The 22,654-nt window shown below is 46.2% G+C and overlaps 2 protein-coding genes and 1 long non-coding RNA gene across 3 annotated transcripts; 2 read left to right on the top strand and 1 right to left on the bottom strand.

Moving 5' to 3' along the window:
* The first annotated feature begins 9,133 nt into the window (after nt 1-9,133).
* ncaph2 (non-SMC condensin II complex subunit H2) lies at nt 9,134-16,670 on the top strand. The gene is made up of 19 exons (XM_004084031.4): nt 9,134-9,384; nt 9,902-10,059; nt 10,377-10,478; nt 10,549-10,610; nt 10,697-10,775; nt 10,881-10,937; nt 13,307-13,386; nt 13,457-13,706; nt 13,778-13,849; nt 14,087-14,150; nt 14,225-14,326; nt 14,426-14,470; nt 14,540-14,610; nt 14,684-14,798; nt 14,870-14,944; nt 15,173-15,219; nt 15,907-16,008; nt 16,068-16,217; nt 16,418-16,670. The coding sequence occupies exons 2-19, from the start codon at nt 9,952-9,954 to the stop codon at nt 16,544-16,546; spliced, it is 1,710 nt and encodes a 569-aa protein (XP_004084079.1). The 5' UTR covers nt 9,134-9,384; nt 9,902-9,951; the 3' UTR covers nt 16,547-16,670.
* Nucleotides 16,671-16,727: 57 nt separating this feature from the next.
* On the bottom strand, nt 16,728-18,454 carry LOC101173672 (protein SCO2 homolog, mitochondrial). Its single transcript, XM_004084030.4, has 2 exons — nt 18,253-18,454; nt 16,728-17,710 (listed from the first exon to the last, which is right to left on the bottom strand). Exon 2 carries the CDS (start codon nt 17,604-17,606, stop codon nt 16,815-16,817), a length of 792 nt encoding a protein of 263 aa, XP_004084078.1. The 5' UTR covers nt 17,607-17,710; nt 18,253-18,454; the 3' UTR covers nt 16,728-16,814.
* On the top strand, nt 17,787-18,971 carry LOC110017792. Its single transcript, XR_002293288.1, has 2 exons — nt 17,787-17,888; nt 18,728-18,971. It is a non-coding gene; the product is annotated as an uncharacterized LOC110017792 (long non-coding RNA).
* The last annotated feature ends 3,683 nt before the right edge of the window (nt 18,972-22,654 follow it).

The following is a 22,654-nucleotide window of genomic DNA, read 5'->3' as shown; positions in this document are numbered from 1 at the left end:
ACTTAGCAACATTTTTAGCTTTTTCCTTTTAAACAAATTGGAGCTGAAACAACACAAAACAACAACAACAACAACAACAACCCAAATTACAAATGAAATTGTGCAAAATCAAAAATAAACAAAAATTTGATTCACAATAAAGGCTGGTATTCAAAAAAAGTGTCTTTCTCCAGTCAGTGTTGATCTGTTCTGTTCTGGAGGGTTCCTGTACAGATTGGTTGTGGAGCCCGTTCCAGATGGAATACTTTTCGTGCAACGGGTGAGGGTTACTTCCTGGAATGTTGTTCCTTTTACCATCGTTTCTGATCAATAAATATGAAGGGTTTCCATGTTTTGCTTCTCTACTGTCACTCATTTTCTGTCGGTTTTGTGTCGATGTCGTTTCTCGTTTCCCTGTCGCATCTCTCGCTCTCCCTCACACTCCAGACACATGGAACCCCCCCCCCCCCCGCCCCCCCCCCAAAAAATCACGTGAGGCTTGAAGAGAGAGAGGGTGAAGTGTGGTAGGAAAACAGGTCAGCAGTTGAGTCTACGGGGGTCCCGGCGTCGACCGCCTGTCATTCGCCGCGAAGCACATTTGCTGCTTGGCAACAAAAACTGTCATTTGTTGGCCAAAACGCCTTTCTTTACGCCGCTTTTCCTGGCAATTCATGATTCTTTTCACTTGCTGTAGATTGACGCCTGTCCAAAATGTGTTCATGAGCTTGACGCCACAGCCGCGTGTGGGAGGAGCTACTTCCAAACGTCCTTAGCCTGATGGCTGCTTAAGTGTCTCGTTCCAAGGCGTGGAAGACACGGAGGACGTTTGGAGCGGTGAGGTGGTGATGAGAGGCTGTGCAGGTCATTTATGCACCACATCATCCACAAACAGTCTTTTTGGTATTGTTCTACTGAAGCCTCTAACCGTGAGAACATTTGTTTGGAACACGTGTCCCACAATGTGAAGCTAACCCTGTTGGCATAACCTTTGTCTTTAGCGACACAATGATGCTGTAATGTACACGTGTCAAACTCAAGGCCCGGGGGCCAAATGTGGCCCTCCATGTCATTTTTTGTGGCCAGCGAGAGCATAAAAGGTTTTAATTTCTTAAAATAAAAACTAAAAATTGGTGTGCATTTATTCATATCTAGGGGAATCTGACTTGAAATATTGGATTGGGCAACTAAACATTAGGACTGAAGTTACACTGTCCATATAACCTAACCTGACAGAATCAAATGTAAAAGGATTTATGCTAAAGTAACAAGCAAACAAATGTTTTTTTATGCAACTGCAATCGTCACTTTAAAAAGTTATAATAGATAAATAATGAGTTTTTTAGCATTAAGGAGTAGTTACATTTATTTTTCATTACATTTAGTTACATGTATAAGTTACATCTGGCCCTTTGAGGACAGACACTATGCTGATGTGGCCCCCAGGGAAAATGAGTCTGACCCCCCTGCTGTAATGGATGAAGATGGAGACGAAAACCAGAAAAGTCCAAATGTTCATGAATTTTGAAACCCAGAAAACACACCAAGGTGAAGTCAAGAGACTGTAACACACACGGGTCAAACCTTCAGCCGTCCATTCAATCAATCCATCAAACTTTATTTATAAAGCACTTTTCATTTAAAAGCATAACACAAAGTGCTTGTGTTATGCACACAACGTAACGTCTCTGTTGGACAAAAACCTCCGTGACTTTAAGGTCAAAGTCTTCCGTTTCTTTTTCTCAGTACAGATTAACCCTTGTGCTATCCTAGATGACAGGATGGTGGATAAAGGTGGAAAGATTTCATGTAATCCATGGACACCAGTGAAGATCACAAATCATTGAAAAAAAAAGGTTCAGAGCTCTGTCTAGTGGGTCTAGATGACCCAACTCCCAACGTTAACGTGCCTAGGATAGACCAAGGGTTACAGATGTGTTGTTCAGCGTCAGCCTCCATTAATTATGACGTCATGTTTTGAATAAAAGTCCAACTTTTATTCAAATAAAATTCTATTTAATTAAAACTCTGGATCTGCTGTATGCAAATGCAAAGAAGGCATACAGAGCCACAGCCCCCCCCCCCCTCGGCAGGTCTGACCATAACCTGGTTCACCTCATCCCAAACTATGTCCCTATTGCCCTGCGGGAACGTGTTCACAAAAAGGCTGTGAGGAGGTGGACCACACAGACTGGGACGCTCTCTGCACGCCTCATGGGGAGGACATTGACAGCATGACGGACTGCATCACGGAATACATTAAGTTCTGTGAGGAGTCTGTTGTGCCTACTCGAACTGTTCGATGCTTCCCCAACAACAAACCCTGGATCAGCTGTGACCTGAAGAACCTCCTGAACAGGAAGAAGAGAGCCTTCAGGTCTGGAGACCGGGAGGAGCTGAAGAGGGTGCAGCACCAACTTAGGGATCAGCTGAGGAACGGCAGAGATTCCTACAGGAGGAAGCTGGAATCCAAACTCCAGCAGGACAACATGAGGGCGGAGTGGTCTGGAATGAAGAAGATGACAGGATGTGGGGGGAGAAGCAGACCCATCAGAGGCAGCAAAGAGAGAGCTGACGAGTTTAACACCTTTTTCAACAGGTTTAGCTCTCTGAATGCCTCAGCCTCCCCCCCCCCACCTCCACCACGCCACCCCCCCACTCCTGCTGCCTCTCAGCTCTCTGACCTCCCCCCTCATGAACCCCCCACACCTCCTCACCTTCCCTCCCCCTCTAATACACCACACCTACTGGGCCCACAGTCCATCACCCCTCCCCCCAGTCCAACCACCACCCCCCTCCCTCCCTGTTTGACTGTAACAGCCTGCCAGGTGAAGAAACAGCTGGAGAAACTTAACCAGCACAAAGCAGCCGGCCCGGATGGCGTCAGCCCTCGTACCCTGAGGACCTGTGCCCCCCAGCTGTCTGCGGTTCTCCAGCATCTCTTCAACCTGAGCCTCAGACTGGAGAAGGTGCCCCTCCTCTGGAAGACCTCCTGCCTGGTCCCCGTTCCTAAGAAGACCTCTCCATCTCACCTCGGGGATTTCCCTCCAGTTGCCCTCACCTCCCATGTGATGAAGGTGCTGGAGAGGCTGGTGTTGGCTCAAGTGAGACCGGTGGTGAGCTCTTCTCTGGACCCCCTGCAGTTTGCCTACCGGCCGCGCCTGGGGGTGGATGATGCTGTCATCCATCTGCTGCAGCGAACTCACACCTGGATGGTGGTGGAGGCATGGTGAGAATCACCTTCTTTGATTTCTCCAGTGCCTTTAACACCATCCAGCCTCCTTTACTGGGTGATAAGCTGAGGCTGATGGGTGCTGGAGCGTCCACCGTCTCCTGGATCACTGACTACCTGACAGACAGGCCACAGTTTGTCCGACTGGGCGGCGTCCTGTCTGACGTGGTGCTGAGTGGTGTGGGGGCCCCACAGGGCACTGGGCTCTCTCCATTTCTGTTCACCTTATACACCTCAGATTTTCAGCACAACTCAGAGTCATGTCACCTACAGAAATTCCTGGGTGTGACTATCGACAGCAGACTGAGCTGGAGGAGCCACAGCACTGCTGTGTACAAGAAGGCCTGCAGCAGACTCTACTTCCTTAGGAAGCTGAGGTCCTTCAATGTGTGCAGCAAGATGCTGGGGATCTTCTACCAGTCTGTGGGGGCCAGCACCTTGTTCTCCTCCGTGGTCTGCTGGGGGGGCAGCATTGCAGTCAGTGACACCAACAGACTGAACAGCTGATCAGGAAGGCGGGTTCTGTCATTGGCTGCAAACGTTTGAAGCAGTGATGGAGAGGAGGTCCCTGAACAGACTCCTTTCAATCATGGACCACCCAGAGCATCCTCTCCACCCTGTTCTGGACAAACAGCGGAGCTCCTTCTCCAGGAGGCTCAGACAGCTCCGCTCCAAAACTGCCCGGTACCAAAAGTCATTCATACCCAATGGAATAACCCTGTACAACAACACACAATGCAAAAGATAACCTTTGCACATTTTTTTATTATCTCTTTATTTAGTTGTTTTCTATTTTGAACATTTCTTTTGCAAATCTTTTTACTTGCACTGTTCTGTAAATAGCTTTTTAAATTATAATACCTTGATGTCTGTATTTATGCTACATTTTCTTGTTCTTGCTTTTATTTACTTAATTCTAAGTCTTTTTTCCCTCTGCTGTCAGTTGCTATGGTGACAAACAAATTTCCCACGTGTGGGATCAATAAAGTATCTCTGATTCTGATTCTGATCTTTGAATCATTTAATGAGATTACATCATTTAGTCAAAGATAAACATCGATTACATGAAATACATGTTAAATGGAAAAGGATGACATGCCGTACAATATTCTACAATGAACATCATTTAAATAACGCTTTTGGGGTTGCTATAGGGTTGCTTTGCTAAATCTTGCAGTTACTATGGCAACCCTAGCTACTCCCTGGCACCGCCATGCTTGGTTCCGGTCCAGTGGTTAATGGCAGATTCCCATCAACCAGACTGGATGTCGGCCTCTTCTGCCCTGATCACAGCGTTGGACCACAAGCTCCTCAATCCCCCCACCCCAAGCCCAGTACCACTCAGACATGCCAGCGCTCACCTGTTCCGGACACAGGTGCATGATGGGATACTCGCTGGGGTGTTTCATTTCAGTGTGAAGGTGAATAGGAACCGACACAGGAACCAGATGTCTGCTCCTGTCTGCCTCAGCTCATCAGCAATGGATCTGATGAGAACCAGAACCAGGTCAGAATAGGAACCTAAATGAGCTCAGACTCTAAACCAGCTCAGAACCAGATCCATCTTTGAATCTGAACCAGAGACACACAAAAACAGAGACACAAAAACACGCACGTACACACACAGACTCAGATACTGGTCAGTGTTTTCACCACAAAGGATGAAGAAGAGCTCAGCTCCTCCGCTAGAAGTGTTCCGGATAAACTTATTTTTAGTCACAGCTGACCCCCACCCTCCCCAAAGACATTTATTCCAGCTGTCAGATCAGCAGAGCAAGTCCCGGGAGAGGAAGACTTCCAGAAGCACATCTTCCTCCTCCTCATTCATGTTCATCCAGTCTGGGTAATGGGCACACTTTAGGACACAGAGGAAGAACAGAACATTAAACAGAACTGAAGAATCCAGTTCAACCTGTTTAAACACCATTGAATCTGGTTCAGTTCATTCTGAATTGGTCCAGTTTGTTCACCGTCACCCTGATCAGATAAGCTTCATCATCATCATCTTCATTATCTCCTCTTCTGACCCGCTGCACCGATGTTACAGGCAAACAGGAGGACAGAGGACCCCCATCTGGACCCCCATGTGCACAACACGGCAATGGGGGAACCAGAATCTGGACACTTTATGTACACAAAAGTCACAAACAAAAAGCTGCAACAAAGTCAGCCGAAAAAAAGAGAAAATGAGAAGAAAAACAAACTAAAAAGTATAAAATAGAGAAATGACGACATTCATCCAGAGAAACGATTCAAGTTCCACAGCTCTATAATCAATTATTTTTAAGACATTTCAGAAATTTTTCAAGAAAAAGATTGTTTTTAAAACACAAAAACATTTTGTTTAAAAAAATCATTTATGAATAAAAACATAATTGTTAAAAAATAAACTTAAACGTAGTAGTATGTTTAGGGGATGTCATCTGAACTTGGTTTTAAAGTTAGAAGACGTTTCACTTCTTATCCAAGAGGTTTTGTCAATTCTGAATTAGCTGGTCAAAAAGCTGGTATATATGCGCTCATGGGGGAGGAGTCAGACCTGAAACTGGATGGTATTGTCAACTTAGCCTACATGGTTTAAGGTCGTTAAGAGTCCTTTGTCCTCAGCTGGGGGTTGGGGAGCCAGTGACTCCCTCCCCAAACTGGTCAGCTATTAACGACCCAGGTGGAACTGGTTTGGTTTGTTTGGGTTTCAGAACACTGCCGTAGATGGATGGAAGAATAAACCTGAGACACTAGAGGAGACACGCCCGCTTTAGAAGCCTGGCCGACGGTGGCGAAGCGCGACACAATCTTGGTGAGGTGGACGACGCCCACATGACAATGATTTCTATTGCTTTTAGTGGTGTCTAAGTAGCTTTTATGTACTGTATATATGTTTACATTTATATATATTTATACATATATGTAAATACATTATATTTATACATAATATATAGATATGTCATTTGTTGTTGTTAAAGAAGAGAAACAGTCAGCCTTAAAAGCTCAAACTTGAATGAAAATCCATTGTTGCAGGACTTCTTACTAATAAAAAATTTATTACAAAGAAATTTTAAAAATAATTTCTAAATATTTAGAAGTTTTATACCTCTTTGACATGTAATTTAAATTATTTAGAAAAACCCAACAATAAGTCAATAATAATAATAATAATAATAATAATAATAATAATAATAATAATAATAATAATAATAATAATAATAATTAATAATAATAATAATAATAATAATAATAAATCAATATTAAGTAAATACAAACAATAAATAAATAATAAGTCAATAAATAATGAAAAAAGTATATAATAATAATAATAATAATCATAATAATAAAAATAATAATAATACAATAATAAAATAAATATTCAAAAGAAGTCCAAAAGTAAACAATAGATTTACCCTAAAAAAACAACAAGGAAAAACAATAGATTTACTGATTCATGTTAGTGATCAGTTTGTGTAACACTGATGTTTTGGTGTCAGGTTTCAAGCAAACAGTCTGGCCTCTCATCAAAATCTGTTTCCACAAATGTTTTAAACTTATCCAGACTGTATTACTAGTTGGTACCACAGTGATCCATCTGGGTTAGTTCTTTTGATAGTAAGGCCCACTTTTTCCTGAAGTCTGAATCCATTAGAAACCTGCAAGAAAAGTTCAGTCACTGAGTCAGAAATGTATAAATCTATATTACTATAATAGCCTAGTATGCTGTATACAGGTTTAGCAAAATAAAATGTACATTTATGTCGACAGGAAATTATCCGTACATCATGCAGCATGTTGATAACAGCCCTGCAGCATCATGGATGTCTACATGAGTACGATTAATGTGTGTCTCTTTCGGCTTTTCCCATCAGGGGTCGCCACAGCGAACAAGTCGCATGGTAAACTTGGCAATGTTTTACGCCGGATGCCCTTCCTGACGCAACCTTCTCAAACCGGGCTTGGAACCGGCACAGGGGTAGAGAAGGGAACAGGGAGCAGCCCGGAGTCGAACCCTGGTTTCACGGACGGAAGGCGCCGCAAACCAGCACGAGCTAAACCGGCTCCCGTACATGAGTACGATTAATGAAGCCCCTAAAAAAATCAAAATACTTACCCGTAACATTATATGCCTTCCTCCTTCATGGACTCATTTCTCTGATTTTGGCAGTTGAAACCCAAACAATGAACTGGTATTATGCAAAAAATGTGTTCACATGCACTGCAGTAGTAACTTGACCTCACCAAGATGGCGGTGCTCTCTTCCCATGAGGAACCACGTGATGTCTCCTCTAGTGATAGAACTCATTGGTTCCAACTACCCCTGGCTCCAGCCTGCAGAACTGCACAACATAGTGGAATGCTGAAACGCTGAGGAATGTGAACACGCTGTGGAATGTTAACCCCGCCCACGCTGAGCCCGTCTTCTTTGGTTTCACAAGTTTCCATGTGCAATATTGCCACCTACCAGTTTTTAAGGAGTTTTTCCTTACCGTGAAGGGGGGGTCTAAGGGCAGGAATATCAGTTTAGATTAATCTGTTTTGTTAAGGTTTAGTATTAATCCTAATGCATTCTTTGTGTTCATGATCCCTTTTTCATTGTATGTTTACCTTACAATTACCGGTATGAAGCCCATTGAGACGTCTGTAATTCGAATTGGCGCTAAATAAAAAAACATTTTTTAATTGAATTAGAGAAATTATACAGTGATTGCTGTCTTCTCATGCCTTTTACAAGTTTCCATGTGCATGTATTAGGGAGTTAATAAATTTTGTCTGGCCTCACGGACTCAAAAAAATAACTCATTGGATGAACTCAATTTAATTGTGGGCAGGATTTCCATCCAATAAATATGAGTAACCCCACCTCAAAGAAAATTCTTCCATGTAACGAAATATAATTGAGTTAATCGAACTTAATTTTATCAAGAAAGGCAAAGGAAAAAAACATGCATCAGCAATCAGAAGCCAGCCTCGAACTCAGAACCTCTGGATGTTAAACCCACTAACTAATCCACTGAGCTAACACTTTTGTGATGTTTTCAAGCCGCCTGTAAAAATAAATAGATTTATTATTTACATAAATGAGGCTCGTCGTGTTTCGTCTTATTGGGAGAAGCCGAGTTGAAACGATTTCATGGCACAGTTTCGTTTTTTTACGTGGAAAAAACGAACGAAAGTTTTCACTTTTGAAAAGTCAAAGGATTTGAAGGACCAAAAGTCAAACCAGGCATTAGACGAAGGAGTTGAACATTTTAATAGTTGAATAGTTAAAATAGGTGAAAAATTGTTGCCGTAAGACGGCAAAAAGAATAAATAAAGAGAAACAGGAAAACAGCATTCAACAGCATGCCCCTTACTTGAACTCAATTATTCTGGATTACTGGAGTTGTCGGGGAAATTATTAATACATTTTGTGTTAGGTCAATTAAATGTAGATAAATTCTTTTAAAATAAATATTTTTAAATAAAACAAACACAATTATATTGTGTTACATGAAAGAGGGGCTTGAATCATTTTTTTGAGTGATAAAAAAACATTGCACCATTCAAATTTTCTTCCCCTCTGTCCTCTTTCTTCCTCATTCAATTCACAATGACACAAAATGTGCTCCACTTATTCTTCCCCTTTCCTGCAATCACAACTGCACTGATGAAGGTGAATCAAATGCACGGGCTCAACGTGGGCGGGGTTAACATTCCACAGCGTGTTCACATTCCTCAGCGTTCCAGCATTCCACTACGTTGAGCCATTCTGCAGGCTGCAGACAATTCTGCAGGCTGCAGCCTGGGCTTACTCGGTGGTTCTGCTGGTTCTGACCTGATTGATGTAAACACGTCAACCCGTTTAACAACTGGAATCTGTCAACAGTTCAACTTTATTCACAGCTTCTGCTACAGGTTTATTTCACTGAATATTACAGGAAAAGGTCCGTTTGACTGCGTTTGAGCTGATCCGAAATCATTCCCGGTGCAGTACCGCCCCGCGGCCACAGGGGCAGCAGACACCAAACAAGAGCGACGAATAAGAACTTCCGGCCGCGCGGGTAATTTGAGTGGAAACAGGCGCGAGCGTTAAGTCCGGTCAATTCCTTTGCTTAACCTTCCCTGTGGGCGCGTGCGTCTCCACAGGTGTTTTGGTGACGGACGTCTGACTGCTTTCCCGCTCTGCTGGAGAACTGCCCTCTTTGCAGGTAGACTTTCCACTTTTCATTCCCGGAGTTTAGAAGGTCGACAGTGACGTGAGGACACCGACCGACAGTCAGTGCAGACTAGAGAACAGAGTTGTTAGTGTTCAGGTGTTTTCATGAGACGTTCGGGGTTTTTTATGAGACGTTCGGGTGTTTCTCTGAGACGTTCAGTTGTTTTCGTGAGACGTTCGGGTGTTTCTCTGAGACGTTCAGGCGTTTTCGTGCGACGTTCAGGCGTTTTCGTGCGACGTTCAGGCGTTTCTCTGAGATGTTCAGGCGTTTCTCTGAGATGTTCAGGCGTTTTCGTGAGACGTTCAGGCGTTTTCGTGCGACGTTCAGGCGTTTTCGTGCGACGTTCAGGCGTTTCTCTGAGATGTTCAGGCGTTTTCGTGAGACGTTCAGACACACACTGGAGTCTTTGGTCGCCTCCACTCTTCTGGGTCCAGAATGGAGGTTCTGGGTTGGTGGTTTATCCGTGGCCCAAACGCCCTTCAGTGTTTGTCCCGGTTCCCTCCTGCAGATCCGACCCGTTCTTTGAGTTCTCCAGAGTCTGGAGGGGGCGGAGTCATCATGGAGTCCACAGAGAGCCGCTTTGCTCACCTGCTGCAGCCCATCAGAGAACTGACCAAGAACTGGGATGTGGACGTGGCGTCCCAGCTTAACGACTACCTGGACGAGGTAAGACGGAGACGAGCGCCACCTGTTTGGGGGGGGCTCAGAAGAACCCCAGCTTCTCTGACGTAAACTGAAGCTGACCAAGAACCAGGTAGCCACACCTGCTGGAGCTTTATTCAGAATCACCTGGACTCCCAGCAGCTGAGTTAGATGAACCTGAAACAGATTTAGATGACCTTCATCATGAAAACACTGGTTTCACTGAAGGAGGCGGAGTGCAGCTTGACTCTGATTGGCTGCTGTGATCATGTGATGCCCCCCTCCCCACAGTGGCTCCCCCTCTGTGAAGGTAACACGTTAACTTCCCTGTGTGTCTGCAGCTGGATGAGATGTGCATCACCTTCGACGGAGGAAAAACCCGACTGAACTTCGCTGAAGCTGCTTTGCTTATTCAGGGCTCGGCCTGCATCTACAGCAAGAAGGTGGGCGCAGTCATGTGACGGGTCATGTGACCCAAATGGACCACTGATGGAGCCTCTCTGACCATTGCAGGTGGAGCTGCTGCATCATCTGGTTTTTCAGACGCTGGAGTTCATCAGTGAAAAAAACAAGAAGTCAGTTCTGCTTAAGCAGTTTTGCCGCCATGTTGTCCAGGGCCTCACTGTTCTTCTGCCCGTGTCCACCGATGTCCACCTGACAGGCGGAGCCAGGAGGCGGAGACTGAGAAGAGCGGCGGAAGCAGAATGACGAGCAACAGGGACGATGATGGCCAGGATATGGTAAGAAAAGTCACTTCCTGTTTAATCCCTGTTTTGTTGATTGCCTACTCCTGGCAGCTGCTGCAAAGCATGTTGGGTAACATGAGATGTTTTTGTCTACATCAGTTCAGCCCTCTGGACCTGGATCAGTCACAGAACTGGCATCAGTCTGGTCTGAGTACGGTGAGGAAGCTTCCTATCCATGGGCGAGCTGGGGTTCAACTTCCTGTCTGGCAGGAAGCAGGTTTTTTTTTTCCTCAAATGAACTTTATTAACAAATATTGCACATTCAAAATATCAAACATTGACACTGTACAAAACTCAAAATGTTCACATTTGCCAGGAAAATGAACAAAAAGCCATAATAAAAACAGGCAGAAAACACTAAAACAGAAATAAAGTCTCAACAGTGACCATGTTTCCACTGTTCCAACAGCTATTGACACACAGAATCATTTCTTTAGGAAAATACGTTTTTTTTGTTAGCATATTTACACGTATGAATGGAATATTTGACCATAACTATAAGTAAGTTAACTATCTATGTTTTCTCTGCATTAAATCTCCCTCGTGTAAAATATCCAGAAATATGTTCATAGAATCATTTATAGTTTCACGGGGTTTGTTCTAAAATGAGTCAAATCTTTCCAAAATGTTGGAGTGAAAGAGCAAAACTGATGAGGCACAGTTTCTGGTGAGGAACGATAACATGAGCAGTTTATGTCCAGTTCTTTTTTAAATTCCAGGAAGAATATTCCAGATAGCATGATTAAACTTCCCTGACTTTAAGCCTGAACTCTGGCTGAAATCCACCCGAACTTGCTTACTCTGGGTATGTCGGTTCCAAAAGACCGGATATGAGTTAACGTAATCACGCTCCACTTGGTAACCCTGGGTTAATGCACGTGCACAGCAGGTACATAAAGACATTCTCAATGGATCGCCGCTTTCTGGAGTCACCATGGAAACACGTGGAAAAAAAGAAAGCGCTATACTTCAGTGAGACGGAGTCTGAGATTTTAATGACGCCGTATGAAGATTATACGTCCATCAAAAAAGTAACACGGCTGCATCATCAGCAAAAGAGAGTTTCTGCTTGGAGACAAAGAACAAAGTAAACGCACGAGTTTCTGATCTTATTTCCATTTTCTTTGTGACGCAGAAATATATATATATATATAACTTATCCAATTTTGCCAACTTAAATGAATTACTTCTATTGGTAACAAATAATTGAGTTAAAATTATTCAACGTAATTTCTTACGTCTATAAAACTCAATAATTGTTTATGCAACTCAAATTTACGTATTTATCTAACTAAATGTCATATTACTCCAATTCAATTAATATTTTTTCCATCTTAATTATATTTCTTGAACTCTCAAATGTCTAAGTTTGAGCCGGCAGATATTCTCATTTGTATAACAATAAAAAGGACGAAACAAAATGCACAAAGTGTATAAATTGATTAAATAATCAATAATCCTCTCCCTCCCTCTCACTCATGGTGCAGAGACGTAAGCAAAGTAGGACAAAATAACTCGACAAAACACAGTAAAACAGCTAAACAACTAAACACATTTGGTCACAAAGCCACACTTAAATCCAAATCCGTCCAGACAGGCAAAGGGAATGGTATCCCACAATCCTTTGCGGTGCCGATCTAACAGCACCTACTTAATTGAATTAATTTGAATGAAAGTAAAACAACTGTCTGAAAACTACGTTTTATTTTTAATCTAACTTAACAAAAAAAATGATTTATCTTAACTGAAGCAAATAATGAAGTTAGATCAAAGTATAAAGTTTCTCTTTCCAACATCCATATGTGGTCTTATCACTCTCTCATGGTGGAAAAAGTATTATCTGAGCTTCTTCATCCACTAAATCATCTTCAAATGGACACGCCATGCTGCTTCACCTCTCTGAAAACAAACTAACCTTCAACTAAACCTGCTCCAGACCAGGTTATGTTCAGAGCATGAGTTGCTATGGCAACTTGACCTACCCTGAAACATACCTCCATTTCTGGAACCGAAAGCTGAGGTTATCAACTTCCTTAGCCTCAAACTTACCGTGGGAGCTAGCAGAACCTGCTTCCTGGAATACCCCCCCCGGTGTCTTCAGAAAAGAGGCCGCGGCGTTACCTGTTAGGAGGTACACAGGTGTTACCTGTTAGGAGGTACACAGGTGTTACCTGTTAGGAGGTACACAGGTGTTACCTGTTGCGAGGTACACAGGTGTTACCTGTTGCGAGGTACACAGGTGTTACCTGTTGCGAGGTACACAGGTGTTGCCTGTTGGGAGGTACACAGGTGTTGCCTGTTGGGAGGTACACAGGTGTTGCCTGTTGGGAGGTACACAGGTGTTGCCTGTTGGGAGGTACACAGGTGTTGCCTGTTGGGAGGTACACAGGTGTTGCCTGTTGGGAGGTACACAGGTGTTGCCTGTTGGGAGGTACACAGGTGTTGCCTGTTGGGAGGTACACAGGTGTTGCCTGTTGGGAGGTACACAGGCCGTAAGCGTGTGATTGCTGTCATGTGACCCTCAGACCGTGGTCGTCACTCCTCTTCCTCCCGAGTCTCTGATTCCTCCAGAAAGCCAGGAGAAGCAGAAGCTGCCCCTCATCAGGTGGGTGGAGCGGCAGGGTCTGACCCGCCGGGCCGTGCGCTCTGCTCACAGCCGTCTCTTCGTGTGTCAGTGTGAAGGGGGAGGTGCTGTGCAGCCAGAGGGACTTTCGGATTAACCTGTTCTTCCCGGGGGAGGGGGGCGTGGTCTTACTGAGGCTGCGCTCTGCGCTGGAGCTGGACCTGCATCCCGCCAACTTCTTGCATCAGGATTCCTCTGTTGATGCCTCCATGGGTGCAGACGTGCCCCCTGAGGCAGGAGAAGACTGCCGTCCAGAAGACAGAAGTGACCAGGACCCAGAGCAGCATGTGGACCGGCACCAGGTCTCATCAGAACAGCACAGGTGCTCCACCTGGACGGTCCAGAACCTGAACTTGTTGTGGCTGTGTTGCAGGCTGGGAGCGGCGTCCGAGAGAAACGGCAGATCTTTGCTGAGGAAAGACCCCAGCAGGATGCCCCGCCTCCAGTAGGTCACCTGATTCCACAGACCACTTGTCTGTTCTTCATCCTGCAGATGTGCAGTCCCATCTCCTCTGCCTCGTTTCTGTCAGCCTTCAGGTGAAGGTGTCAGGTGCAGACCGGGCTGTAAGCCGGTCCTCCCGTTTTAGTCAGAGGCGTTTGTAGGACGTCTTTCTTCGTTCTCAGGACTTTCTGAAACGCTTCTCCACAAGTAAACGTCTACCTGAAGGTCTCTCTGTTCCAGGTGAACGTCTGGACGCTCCACGACCCCTACGCTGTCCTCGCCCACGACAAGCCCTTCAGGATGGGTCAGTCAAGGCCGTTCCTCAGCTGGGTGTCACTACACAAAGTTGTGTCCACTCACAGTTGTGTGTCTCCTTAGGGAGGTGCTACAGGGTTCCACACGGTCTGGATGAAGGAGGAAAGAGGAAGAGGAGGTGCCCTTGTCCTCTGCAGGACTTCAGGAGCTGGTTCAGAGGAACCTGTGAGAACTACTGCTCACACTGATGTTTCATGAAAGCCACATCATCATCCTCATGTGTGTGTGTGTGTGTGTGTGCGCGCGGGTGCTCGTGTGCTACAGCTGGTCCTATGGAGAACAAGCTAAAAGGTGGACCCACCTTCACAGGTACACAGCACATCAGGACTCTGGCAAACTGAGAGGCGGGTCTTTTCCTGACTCCACTTCCTGTTTCAGACCTGAACTACATCTACCTGAAGTCACTGAAGGACAAGATCCGGACCAGGAGGAGGCTCAATCGCAGAGTGGTGAGACCTGCCGCACTTTACAAGCCTTCAGTCTGGACCTGAACATGATGATGATTAGGATGACGTCCACCAGGGTCTGGTGATGTCAGAGGATGAGCTGAGGAGAACCTTGCTGCAGCCACAGGAGGTGGGGCTGCAGCAGGAGGGGGATGAGCCTGCAGACGCCTTCAGGGACGCTGACATGTTTGGTAAAAAAGGTTTTGCATCTTTGTGAGACGCCAACGCTTGCAGTACCACGTCTGACCAGCAGTGTGTGCAGGAGAGCACGACCTCTCAGAGGAAGAGTCTCCTGAAGATCCTGCAGACTTTGCTGGAGGAGCTCAGCACATTGCAGGTAAAGTTGACCCGGTTTCAGGTGTCTGATGGTCCCGCCGTCCGGTTTTGACCGGACTGGTGAGGATTTGGGTTGGTAGAAAAACCTGAGGCACGGAGGGGTTGGGTAAATCTAGTTTTCAGGTTGAAATTTTGCATCAGAAGAAAACGGGGCGGGGCTAAGTCTGTCTCACCCCTGTATGTGTGCACGTGTGTGTGTGCACGTCTCAGCCTCTCCTTCTGTCTGCAGATCAGGCGGATGAGCTGTCCTACGAAGACCTGGTGAAGCTGCAGGTGGTGAGTCGGCTGCCGTTGACCGTTTTTATTGTCTGGGTCGGCCCGAGGGTCAAATGAATCTCTGGTGGATTAAACGTCAGATGAATGAAGGGCGTTGGCCATTTCATGGCTCCGCCCACCTCCACATTTAAAATGTGCAATTTGGTGGGGCCACGGTGTCTAATAATAATAAATAATTTATTTATCAATAATTCTTCTCTGCATTTGACCCATCCCCTGGGGGAGCTGTGAGCTGCAGCTCGGGAGGCAGTAGCATTAAGTTTTGCCCCACTGAGTGATGTTAATTGTAATGGTAATTGCCCCCAGTACCATTGTTGATTCCCCGCTGGGAGTCGAACCTTGGGTTCCTGCGTGGCAGCCTTCCACCTTACCAACCGAGCTACCCAGCCACTAGAAGAAACCGGTTCAACCCATCACTGATTGGTAATCACTACCTGCATCACCTATGAGGAAGCTGCTGCTCCATCAGTCCAACAGTCAAATTCTGGACCGGTTCTGATCCGTTTGTTCAGCTGGAAGAATCCCTGAAAGCCTGTTGACAGGCTGGACTGCATCAGGCACTGACCCCGTCCAGAACATCAGCAGATCCTCGGGTGTCCTGAAAACGTGTTCGGTTCTGTCCTGCTTGGTTCTGTGTTCTGTCCCGTTTGGTTCCATGACGGCTGCTGTTGGTGTGTTCTGGATCAGGAGCAGCTGGTGGCCCACAGTCGAGGTTACATTCAGGAGTCGGCTCTGTCCCGCAGAGTCAAGGACTGGGAGGACCATATTGGACCAGAGCTGCTGCTGCAGGTGAGAAACTGACCCGCCGAGGTCCGGCTCAGAACCACAGTGGACTCTGTTTTTTCCAGGAGCAGCGTCCTCCCTTCAGCATCCGCGAGTACGGAGACCGCATCACGGGCGCGCTGAGCGGCGTGGGATGCTGCCGGACGTTCTCCTCCCTCGTTCAGGGTCAGGACAACTTGGAGGTCTGCAAGTTCCTGCTGGCTTCACTGCAGCTGGTAAATCTGATGCTCCACTTTACTAGCATGTACAAACCAGATCTCCTGGAGGTTCAGGTCAGCTTAGAACCCACGAGTCAGCGTGGGGGGTCTCAGGTCTGCAGCCAAGAACCTGCCGGTTCCCATGAAGCAGGATCTTCATCAGACGAAACTTTAGCGGTGACGTTCTCCGTGTTTGATGGTCCACCTCTGCCCCCCAGGCCAACGATTATACGGTGGAGATCCAGAGTTCTGCAGGTCTGGAGGAGAGCCTGGACACCATGAGTCTGACCCTGCTCAGCACCCACAGAGCCACGGACCGCTTCCAGAACCTGCAGGCGTCCAGCTGATCCTGACTGAGTGGTGTGAGGACCTGGACGACCACCGGACCGCCCCAGCAGCTCCGCCTGCACTGTTTTGTTTGTAGTGTAACCTGACCGTCTAATAAACCGTAGAGACCTGAGGAACCACGAAGGCAGGACTGGTTCCTGTCTGAGGACCAGAACTTTGGCTCACAAATGAACACACCGCTTCCGAAAACTCTTTATTTATGACAGCTCTTATCCCGCCCACATGATCCGACTCCTCCCCCAGCAGCTTGGGGTCCGGCGTGGCCGCTCAGAGCCTCTGGTAGCTCCTCATGTGGTTCCTGACGCTGTCGGCGATCTGCTCGCTGCTCTTCATGCGGTTGTAGTAGTCCAGGAAGAGTCCATCGGGGCTCAGCAGGTAGATCAGGATGCTGTGGTCCACGATGTAGTCTCCGTCCTGGTCTTTGGGCCCGGGGCTGGCGTACACCCGGTAGTCCCGCCCCGCGTGCTTCACCTCCTCCGGGGTACCGGTCAAGCCGATCAGCCGCGGGTGAAAGTCCTTGACGTAGCGGGCCAAGGCCGGCACGCCGTCCCTCTCCGGGTCCACGGTGATGAAGAGGGGCTGGACAGGGGGCAGCGAGGCGTCCTGGTCCAGAACTGCCACCGCAGCGCTCAGCTTGTCCAGCTCGTCGGGGCAGATGTCTGGGCAGTGCGTGAACCCAAAATACAGCAGCACCCAGCTGCCCAGGAAGTCCTGCTTGGTCCGCCGCCGGCCCGTGTGGTCGACCAGGCTGAAGGTGCCCTGGCCCAGAGCCACCTTCCGGAGCTGCTCGGTCCGCTGCTGCCACCGCCGCTGCTGCTTCTCCCAGTACACGTACGCCCACGCCCCAAGCAGCCCGCCGCCAAACAGCAGCGACACCAGCAGCCGGGTCCGCAGCTTCACTGTGACACCAGAGTTCAGCGGGTCAGAACCCTGAGACTGGGACCGGCTCTGACACAGCTGAGAGGGGCTGGTCCGCAGGGAAGCCACGCCCACTGAACGTCCACTCGTCCTCTGATAGTGCAGCAGGACTCTAACGCACATCCCCCGCATCGCCAACATGGCCGCCCTGGTGACCGCACTCCACAGGGGGTGAGACGTTCAGGGGCGGAGCCTGTGTACGCCACAGCAGGCGAAGGCCGCAGAGGTCCGCTGCATAGACCGACCTGAAAGAGGAGAGGAAATGATGAAGACAGGTGGACAGGTGCAGCACCATCGTTCACATGGTTGTTACTGCTGCCATCACATGGGAACCATTTGGGTCATTCTGATGGGAGGAGCCAGCTGTTTACGTCGGTGCAGTTCTGTGATTGGACCAGAATGAACCGCCTGGAATTTCTACAGGTGAGACCAGAACCAGGCGCGTTTGTTCTGTGATCATTATAGGCTGTTAATGTCACTATTGATGACGATTGTCAGCCTGTCATTGGCTCTATCAATCCCTCCAGACCGCCAGGGCGAAGCTCCGCCTCCTGCGGTCAGGAATAGAACCGCAGTGACACACGTGACTCGTTCTGCCGCTTCAAAGCCCAGAGTTGAACTGAACGTCATCTGATCACATCGATCGACTGATCTATGGATCCGGAACCGAGCCGCGATGTGTTCACTGTGACCTCCCTGGACCAACGTGGCGGATCTGCTGACGTAACGCCGCGGGGGTCATCGGCGTCCCTCACATGTGGCTACAGTTCTGAACACCTTAACGAACCTGTGCGTCTGGACCCGAACCGAACACGATGCTGCTTCACGAGCTCTGTCTTCTGACGTGCATGCGTCACGTTAATCTGATCAAACGATACCGGCGAATTCACGCCACCGAATGGCAAAAACCCAACAGCGCTGATGTCATCAAAACGCGACTCTTTAAATAAACTTTATTTAAAATCATCTTCCGTACAGGACAAAGAGCTGGGCTTTAAAATGACAGTGGGCGTTTACGCTGTTATTTCTGTGTCCGTTTATAATCACCATCCAGTATAATATCAATAATACTCAGCTTTTTACTAAAGCTCCTTCTGAACCCTCTTGATTCCGACCCAAAAAGGACCAAGGCAGAAATTAACTGAGAAGTTTAAAATAGGAATTTTACATTCAATAGTAAACATGAATGAGCTGTTTTTGTTAATAAAAATGCAAGTTTTAGCAAAATTCACAATTTTTCTTCCCACGGCATATCCCTCCAGGGTCTCCACAGCCAATCAGCTTCCTCCGTCCGTCTCCTGCATCCTCTACCAGCAGCTACCTTCAAGTCTTCCTTCTCTGCATCCGGAATCCCCCTCTCTTCCTCTAGACTCAGCATCCTTCAGTCTCTCCTCTGGACATGTCCCAACCATCTCAGTCTGACTGGATCTCCAGAACCTCTAACATGTTTTGTCCCTCTGATATCCTCATTCCTGATAATAATAAAAATAATAATTAAAGCTGCAAGCGGCGTTGTATGGCCTGCAGACGCAACCCGCCTTCCACGCCCTTCTCTACACACCACCGCCGCCCTCGCCGGGCACCTTTTATCAAGGCCAGTCAGAACTGCTTATGCTAACTATGCTAATTTGGTCAAATGTGCTAGCATGTTGATCAGCATCATCAACTGACTCAGAAAAACACATTGCTTAAGATGCTAATTATGCTAACTATGCTAGCTATGCTAATGTGGCTAAAAGTGCTAGCATAGAGATCAGCATCAACTAACTCAGAAAAACACATTGCTCCATTGGTGAGAGCTATATGTCATAAGTTGATTTAAAAAAACATTTTTGTCAAATTGGTGGCTTTTCTGTTGATTTTATCTCCATAGCAACCATTTTATGTATTGGTCGCCTCAGGAGGACGAACTTAACGTCAGTTTCAGACGAATCGGCAAAAGTAAACTTTTTGTTGCCCTTAGCAACAGTGGTTTTATGCTAACCACGCCCACATTCCTTATATGTCCATGTCCATTGTTATTCCTTATGTTCAGTTCCTGACAAGGATGCATGCATTCAATTTTCACTGTATTCAAATTAAAGGCATGGGAGTTATAACAGTGCGCCACTTTGCTAGCTCGCCATGCGCACGCCGTTCAAAATCTACAACTTCTAATTCCAAAATTTTGTCTGCATCACCTTGCTATGGATGCTTTAGAAGTTACGAGACAATGGCAAAAAATCCCTAGGACGAGTTTTCGTTTGTATGTGGCGCTAAAGGAGCTTTTTTTTTAAAATGCAGGATGGCGGCCTTTTCCTAAGGTCAAAGGTCAACGACACTTCTGTGGTGTTTGTAGACTGGAGCTGGCAGCAAGTGTGCGAGAAAATCGTTCAAACAAAAGTGTTGTTTTCCCATATCTTGGGAAAACACAAAAATTGCCAATTCTCAGAGTTCGCCACAAAATGGCCGCCAAGCCGTAGGTCATATGGCCATCCCATAATGATTTCAAAACTTCTTTGGGATATCCCCAACACGTGTGTTTTGGTTTCGTTGTTTTTGTTTGTAAGAAGTCCTGCAACAATGGATTTTCATTAAAGTTTGAGCTTTTAAGGCTGACTGTTTCTCTTCTTTAACAACAACAAATGACGTATCTATATATTATGTATAAATATAATATATTTACATATATGTATAAATATATATATATAGTCCCTGACAAAAGGCTTGTCCATTTTGTAGAAACAAAAGCGTTTAACCTCACTGTTAATGAATCCATTGGTTTTAGAAATGTCTCATATGAAAGCTAAAACCCTCCCAAATTATGTTCAATATACTAAATTAAAATTGCTTCACTGAAGAAAGATTGATCATTTAATGAACACAGAAAAGTCACATTTTGGCAAGACAAAAGTCTTGTCGCCTTGTCATATGATGCACCCAATCCTAGATTACAGCCTCACCTGTGATCAATTACTGATCAATCAATTAGTGGGTGTGTCTAAAAAGAACCCCAGCACACCAGGCCTTCACATCAACTGCAACTTGACCTCTGACATCATGCCTAAGGTTCACCCTGAGACCAAAGCGTTGATTATCAAGAGGCTGAAGACCAGATCCACTGCTGAGGTGGCCGACACCTTCAATGTGTCTCAGCGTCAAGAACAAAGAAGAAGAAAAAGATTTGAAGAGACTGGAGATGTTTTTGACAAGCCCAGGTCCGGCAGACCCCGCAAGACAACTGCTGGGGAGGGCCAGCCCCTTTTCCACTGCAGCAGAGCTCCACCAGGCCTGGTCACCTCAAGTCCCCGTGTTAACCAGAACAGTTTGTAGAATTCTGTCTCAAAAAGGCCTCCATGGTCCAATCAGTGCCCAGAAACCAGCACCAAACAAAAGGCAATTGAACAAACGTGTGGCATTTGCCAAGGCCCACAGCCTGCTAAAAGGATGGACGCTGGAAAAGTGGCAGACGGTGGATTTCTCAGATGAGTCTTCAGCTGAATTACATCACAGGAGACCAACTGGAGCCCGCATGGACCCTAGATTCACCCAGAAAACAGTTCAGTTTGGTGGCGGAAAAATCATGGTCTGGGGTTCCATCCAGTAGGGGGGGAGCGAAACATTTGCAGGGGGGAAGGCAATATCAATAGCCTAAAATATCAAGAAGTATTAGCTACCTCCTACATTCCCAACCAGAAAAGGGGTCAAATTCTGCAGCAGGATGGGGCTCCATGGCATACTTCCATCTCTACATCAAAGTTCCTCAAGGTGCTCCAGGACCGGCCAGCCCAGTCACCAGACATGAACATCATTGAGCATGTCTGGGGTAGAATGAAAGAGGAAGCATGGGAGACCAAACCAAAGAGTCTTGATGAACTCTGGGAGGCATGGAAGACTGCTTTCTTTGCTATTCCTGATGATAATCATTGTCAAACCGTATGGATGCTGTCCTTCAAGCTCATGGAAGTCATACCAGATATTAAATATGGATCTCACAGTAGCACTACTTCATTCACTGATGTTATGCAACATGTTTTGGTTTTTGAAATAAATTATTTGTTAAATTCTCACATTACTGTCTCTAGACGACAAAACTTTTTGTCTTGCCAAAATGTGACCTTTCTGTGTTCATTAAATGATCAATCTGTCTTCAGTGAAGAAATTTTAATTTAGTATATTGAACATAATTTGGGAGGGTTTTAGCTTTCATATCAGACATTTCTAAAACCAATGGATTCATTAACAGTGAGGTTATACGCTTTAGTTTCTACAAAATGGACAAGCGACAGGACTTTAGTCGGGGGCCGTAAATGTAAAAATATATATAGTAAATAAAAGCTACTTAAACACCACTAAAAGCAATAGAAATCATTGTCATGTGGGCGTCGTCGGCCTCACCAAGATGGCGTCGCGCTCGGCGTGTCTCCTCTAGCGATATAACTCATTGGTGTAGTACTCCTCATAGTCAGAAGTTGGTGGTTCAAATCCCAGCTGGGTTCTTTCAGTGCAATTGTCATTTTCTCCTGGTTCATGTATGAATTTTGTGTGTCTTTCTGTGTGTGTGTTGTTGTATCATGGGTTGTTTGTGGACTCAGTCAAGTCTTAATTCTGTCTCATCCAGACATAATAAAAGTGGGCGGAGTTAACCCAGATACCGGTTTTGTCTTTGTCCGAATCCTCTGGATGACATCAGCGATTGTTTGATCTTCTTTCAGATGATGGACCTCAGAGCAGAACCCTCAGGACCAGACTGCAGAGATCTGATCAAGCTTGTTTTCTGACCCAGCTTCAACCCGGAAGTTTGCCTGACTGTCCGTGTTGTCATCGACCGTATCAGAGACCTGAACTGAGCGGGTGTGCAAACGTCTTCCCTCCGGCTCCAACAAAATGAAGCCAATTCAGCCGTTTTTCTGCAATACAGATGCCGCCATGTTGGAGCCAGAAGACAGTGATTGGTGCCAGTCCTTGCATTCACGTTTCCATGGCAACTACTGTCGCCAATCAGAAGTAAGCTTGTGGGAAGACCACACCCCTTCAACTGAAAGCGACTCGGGAGAATCTGTCAATCAATCGTTCAATCTGATTGGTCCGTTTATAAATTGAACTGCAGAAAAAAATATCATGAAAAAAATAAAGAGCAAGTTAAAATAAAAGTATCAGATCCAAAAGAACAGCTGTTTATGTCTGCGGGTACTTCCTGTTTGGAAGGC

Source organism: Oryzias latipes, chromosome 23, assembly GCF_002234675.1.
Source record: "Oryzias latipes chromosome 23, ASM223467v1".
Taxonomy (NCBI): Eukaryota; Metazoa; Chordata; class Actinopteri; order Beloniformes; family Adrianichthyidae; genus Oryzias; species Oryzias latipes.
The sequence above is the reverse complement of the archived record's forward strand: the minus strand, read 5'-3'. Positions and strand labels throughout refer to the sequence as shown.

Coding starts and splice junctions, on each gene's coding strand:
- ncaph2 (XM_004084031.4), top strand. CDS start 9,952: ATGGAGTCCACAGAGAGCCGCTTTGCTCACCTGCTGCAGCCCATCAGA. Junction 10,479..10,548: donor CCTGCATCTACAGCAAGAAG/GTGGGCGCAGTC, acceptor TGACCATTGCAG/GTGGAGCTGCTGCATCATCT. Junction 13,707..13,777: donor AGCATGTGGACCGGCACCAG/GTCTCATCAGAA, acceptor GCTGTGTTGCAG/GCTGGGAGCGGCGTCCGAGA.
- LOC101173672 (XM_004084030.4), bottom strand. CDS start 17,606: ATGTTGGCGATGCGGGGGATGTGCGTTAGAGTCCTGCTGCACTATCAG.